The sequence below is a fragment of the Anoplopoma fimbria genome, chromosome 3 (genome assembly GCF_027596085.1).
Source record: "Anoplopoma fimbria isolate UVic2021 breed Golden Eagle Sablefish chromosome 3, Afim_UVic_2022, whole genome shotgun sequence".
Classification (NCBI taxonomy): Eukaryota; Metazoa; Chordata; class Actinopteri; order Perciformes; family Anoplopomatidae; genus Anoplopoma; species Anoplopoma fimbria.
Window position 1 is genome coordinate 20,246,858 of NC_072451.1, and position 6,000 is coordinate 20,252,857.

A 6,000-nucleotide genomic window follows, 5' to 3' on the forward strand; every position below is an offset into this window, starting at 1 on the left:
TTGTGAAAATCCATTGTTTTCAAGATACATATGATGGACAAAGGCATTAATGCATAGGTAGACTTTTATGGGAGTTGAGTGTTGGACGGCTGCTCGTCAGAGGCCATAAATAAAGTATTTCTCATAATTGCAGATGTGGTGTATTGAAGAAAAAAACAGTAATCAGTAATAATATTGAATTAAAAAAATCTGTAGATAAAAAACAGGATTTAAAACAAAAGACATAGTAACGTACCTACCTAGTTGATGCATGTCCCTGAAGTTTTGACAATATCTTGGCTCTGATACAGCCCTTGTCTATTTTTTTAAACGTTGCTATAATGCGTCATTGGCACTGTGTAAGTGTGGTGTAAACAGATTTGAAACAACTCATCTGAAATAAACGAAAGTGTTCTAACCTTGGCAGAAAGTATTGTGGTCATGTTGGTTCCCGTCATTACTAGGAGGTAGTTCATTGTGGTTTTCAAGCCCTTTTGACGAAGGGGCTATATTTGGACAAAACAACCACTTTCCCATGTGCTATTCTGACGACAATCATGTGTTCTGTAGGTTTTGTTTTTGCACAAAAGCGCCATCGAATCAAACCCTGAAAACATCCCTTTTATGTTTTGAGTTTCATTGTCTCGTTGCTTCAACAGTCTGGGAGCAGCTGAGTTCTTTCCACCACATGACCTGCAGCTTGGTTTCTGTTAGACACTATCTGCTGTAGATATAGTCTATGTAGGAAAAGTGCCTGTGGCAGTCTGGAGGATCGGCCCATTTCACAGTGTGATTGATGTGCTGCAGCTTCTCTGGAAGCCTGAATTTAACTTCTTCAAGCTTCTTTTTTCCTTCGATATAATTTCATATGTGGTTATTGCATAGTTGGCCAATAAAAAATGAATACAAGCAAAGAATATAAGGTAATATCTGCATTGTGATATTAGCTTTAAATCAGAAGATATTTTCCTCCATCCATGACCCAACACTGGCTCCCCCCCCCCCCTTCCCTAGTTGTCTCTGCTTTAGCATTCTGGCTGGCAGTGAAGCTCTATTGATTTGTGTTGATTGAGCCGTTGAATTAATTCGGGGTCAGACAGAATCCAATTTTACTGCTATCCTCAGTCTTTCTAAGTAAGAAAATGGCAGCGTTGTTATGTAAACCTGGAGTTTGTGTTGCAAAGGCAGCCTTGAGTGGACCGTGTCGGGAACACAGAGGAATGAGTACACAGCCACACACGAAAATGATTATAAAATAATAGGAAATTACAAAGATTTTCACCAGCCAGTAGTAATTGCAAGTAGTAGTAGTATTAGTCGTAATTATTCATTATTTTAAGAAACATGTAATGAAACCTGTTCTAAATTTCCTGAATAGAATCAGGTTCAGTGCGTTATTCTAAGACTCACTGTATTACGCAGTGAGTCAAGTTCATCAGCGCCCCTCCCCTCCACAAGCTGAGATAATGTTTCTTGGTGTAGCGGGAGCATTACAACAAACCATGAGAAGCCGGTTTGCAACAGAGCCGTTGTTTTGCTCTGACTTGTTTGGCTGATGATCAGCAGGGAGAGAGTTTGTGGAAAAACTGAATATAACCGTGGTGTTCAAATGTTCTCAGCATGTTTTGTGAAGATATTATCTGCCAAAGACACATTTCACTGGCATTTGGCGCTTAATGGGGGGTAATTTCAGACGCTGCACATATTTAACACGTCTCTTATTTGTGTATGCATACGTTCTGTCCACTGTGCATATGCCAATTCAATGCTCCTCAACCTCTCATTAACAGGGAAAATCAACAGAATATGAATGTCCACTTGAGTTGTACAGGTCATTTATGTATCAATTGCAAGATAATTTGACAGTTTCAACTCTGACATTCCACCAGTCATCAGAATTAGATGAAATGTTATTCTGTCTGCACTAAAATTAATTTAGCTACACCCTGGTAGTGCCATTGTAGTGCCTATACTGTAGTACCAAAACAATGCCTTCCAAATCCTAAAGTTAAGGATCTGTCTGAATCTGTAGACCAGTTTGAAAGTTGCAACTAGTTAGCAAACGTTTCTGCTTCTGACACCCACGAGACACTCGGCAACTTATCATTCACTAATGAAGAAAGGGCACCCCACACAAAATCAGCTTGAAAATTTCTTGCTATTTATTTACATTATTTTTCCACAAGTAGCTGCACAACAACTCTCCATAAATACAATCTGCCATTTTAAATGAAAATTCCCCTTAAAAGAAAGAAGAGGATGGATGTGAGCAGACGTTACACCATAAGCTTACCCTACTTGTCTTGTTTTTATACTCTGAAAAAATGCCAATTATATGTGCTACTGTCACTTCTTTTTTAGAGGGAAAAATGGACTGTATATAAGAAGTGGACGTAGCCACAGTGAAGTCACCCATTAGTTTGTGGTCTGTTGTTATCAAGTAAGCTTTCAGGAAGAGCGACAGGCTCTAAAGTTTATTATACATAGTCGCCAAGTGGTGGAAAAACTATTTTCAGGTCCATCATGTGATGCCATTGGGCCCAAATATACTTTTTCCCATAGACTTGCATTCGAGAGTGTAATCTGTAACTCAGCAGATATCATTCATTCATCATCCATATGAATGATCCAGAGAAAAAGGCTGGACCGAGGGCTGGGAGGCGGGGTTAAAGGAAACACTAGTGTGCATGCTCTATGGGAAACATGGATGTAGAAGCTCATTGGAAGATCTGGTTAAATTTATACCCTGAATTCAAACTATTTTTGCTTCATGCCCCAATGAGCAACTTTCATAGGCCTGAACGGGGCGCAGCCTCCAACGCTATATGCAGTTCTCTTTTACCTCCATGTTTTGAAGCCTCGAGTCCGGCATTTTGGCCGTCGCCATCTTGGTTCTTTGTTGTTACCATGTTTGTTTGTTTTTTGGTAACTAGAAGTTAACGTACATCCATATGAATAAGGAATTTTATGTGACCCGAAAACAGTTAACTTTCATGAACTTAAGACAAAAACACGGTCGACTCCCAGACAAAGCCATGGCAGCAGCCTGTCCACCACCAGGTAGCCAAGCCAAATGGGCCCATAATTTACTAAATGAACAATGTGCTGCATTGAAGAAGACAGTAAACACTGTAAAGGGGGAGTTCATGGTCTAGTTTCATGAGGGTAATAATGACCCTGGACTTGGCTATTATACCAGCGTCTAATCTTCCATGGCCCATCAGTCTGCTGTCAGCCTGGCTCCGACTCCTACTGCAGAGTGTGAGCGTAAAGCCTATATGGACGTACTTCACAAGGTGCAAATGTACACTAGGTACTGTTTGTATTGCTCAGCCAAACTATAGAGAGACGTGAAGAGTATTTGTGTAGCAGCTTTACTGTACTGTATGTTTAGTATAAACTTTGTGACTCAGGCACAGTTAGAGTGCATGCTGTTGATGTTCACCCTCTTTGCGTCCTGGGGTTTTGGCTTTGGGAATGCCATTTCTGACTGGTGATTTATTGACTGGATAATGGCAGCATGTATAGCGAGGGATACCAGAGATCTCTTAAGTGCGTCCTTGCAGCCTATCCATAGCTTTGTCGCCGCCAGAGAAGTTAGGGAGATTTTTTAGAGGTTAAATCTCATCTCTCCGCAGAATATTGCCGCTGCATTAGCATATAAATGTGCTCCTTGTGAGATGCATGTTTAATATGGGGGAGATTTAAAAGTATAATCATACACAAAGTGATGATGTGGCAGTGAATGGGACAAACACAAGACAGGGGAGGTGTACTGATGAGCTTTACCCCCCGCTCTTTGTGTGAACCTTTGTGTTGTGTGTGTGTGTGTGTGTGTGAGAGACAGCAGATAGTGTACATAAAGTGCGTGAAGAGATAAAGCGAGTGTATATTTGATTCTGCGCCTGCCTGCTTGTGTGAATGACAGAACAATCAGCAGTGGCCTCAACTGAAGAAATATACTACTGCTAACCTGCAATCTCCCCCCCACCCTTTCCCTCACTTTTCTCCTGCATCATCCCCACCTTACCTCACCCCACCTCACCCCCCTCCTCCCTTCAGAAACCGAAGCAGAAAGACTGGCATCCTCCTGACGGCTTCATCCTGGGCCTGTGGACCTTAATCCTCCTGGTGTTTTTCAAGACGTACGGCATGAAGCACCTCAAACACATCTTCTGAGGCCACAGCGATGATGCGGCCGGATATCTGAGGACATGAGGCTGCAGATCTGGAGCGTTTACTGCAGGCGTTTTAGAGGTGCACTTTTTGACAGGCTTGTTTTCCTGCAAATGGAAAGGAGATGTATGGCACCACAACGGCTTGGCCAGGAACTGTGTGACACAATTGGTGCCTTTTTTTTTTCTTTCGGATAACTGCTGAATTTGTGTATTATTCCAGAGGTGACAAGGGAGAAGGGACAAATGCTTGAAAGTCATTCATCTCTGCATGGGCGTACAACTAACAGTACGGCTATTTCAAACAGTTTTGTGTGTTCCCTTTTAGGCAAGGACTTCAACTTTTAATTATTTATTTGTGTCAAAAGTTCTGTTTTTCCAAGCCATTCTATAATTGCTTTGGTTTGTTAAAAAAAATGCTCTGAATTGCATCTGCAGATAAGAATTTAATTTATTTTTGAGAGCATGCTACTCTGCATAAATCAGCAGCAGCGGCCCTTTTTGTTTAAGTGCTACTCAGAACGTCTACTCGGTCAGAAAAAGGAAAGTGTGGGACATGGGCCGGCTTATTGGCTGTGAGTGGGCTGTGAAGAGATTACTATTTAATGTCTCCCTTGTCCATATACATTACACCCCTTGACTGTCATATCACGCTTGTGAAGGATAACAATCACACATAATCCCATCTCGCATGATGGACCCATCCACTTTCCCATTCACCAAATTGCCCTCCCTGTGGAAACATCCATTAGCTCCCCAGCCGTGCACTCCGCTGATTGTATTCTGGGTGATGGACAGCTATTTCCCCGGCCATTCCACGTCTCGCGCTACAGCAGCGATAAGTGAGTGATAACCTAGTAAGCCGCCAGCCGTCCCAAATGAATCTCCTCTGTGCTGGGATGTGTTTTCCTCCCTTTTTTCCCCCTCCTCTACCTTTCCCTGCATGTGTAACCACTCTGCATTAGACTCATTGTTTGGGGGAGTGACTGATGCTCTAAGCATATGGATTGAACCTGAGGTAGTTTGTCTTTACCTCTTGGCGTGAAGACCCGCCCATCGGGTGCCCGCTGCCACTCTGCCTCGTGGCTAAAGTGGGAAATGGATGGAGTTGGAAATGAAACCATATGTATCAGAAGGCAGCTGCTGCGTCAGCCTCCCAAAGTACCTTTTCTTCTACATTATTTATGTAACGCTTATTTCTTCTTCCGTTTCCCTCCTGGCTACCTTTTCAGAGAGAGCAAGATCATTTTATTTCTTCTTCGAAGGATTTTGATACCCTGATTAAAGATGAAACACTGAATCGAACTAATGGATTTGCCTGTTTTTTTTGTAGTTTTTTTCATTCTTAATTACTCTAATACTTCATAAAAACACAAGATCTGCTTTTGCTGTTGCCAACCCTTGAAGGTATGCCTGGCAGAGCTCCGTCTAAGCATATTTTATACCACAAAGACATCCTTGAAATCGGTGCCGCTTGAGCTGACTTACACACCTGTTCTTTTGTTTTCTCACTGGAAACATTTCATACAGTCCAAGGAGGCTTTTTAAAACGTAGTTTTCTTTCAGTTCCAGTCTTGTATTTCAAAAAACAGACCAGCCAGTGGATCCAAGCCTCAATATACAATACGCAAATAGCAGGCTGGCAGCAGATATAATAAAAATGAAAGCCAACCAATCTCAGATGGATCTGCTTGTTCTTAAACCCACTTCCTCTGCGCCTCCCGTTCTTACGCAGATGGAATTGAATATACTCTCCCGTCTCCTCTGTCAATATGGTTTTCATATATGTTAATCATCATCCGTGTCTGTTTCTCTTCACACCTGACTGGGTGGGAAGAAGACCCAG

At 42.1% G+C, this 6,000-nt stretch overlaps 1 protein-coding gene across 1 annotated transcript in view; it reads left to right on the plus strand.

The window, feature by feature from the left end:
• Window positions 1-5,459, plus strand: part of pigk (phosphatidylinositol glycan anchor biosynthesis, class K) — a 28,632-nt gene extending 23,173 nt beyond the window's left edge. Inside the window, exon 11 of the mRNA XM_054596108.1 lies at window positions 4,042-5,459. Within this exon, the coding sequence (XP_054452083.1) occupies window positions 4,042-4,158 (117 nt within the window). The 3' untranslated portion in view covers window positions 4,159-5,459. The remainder of the gene's footprint in view (window positions 1-4,041) is intronic.
• Window positions 5,460-6,000: the final 541 nt, after the last annotated feature.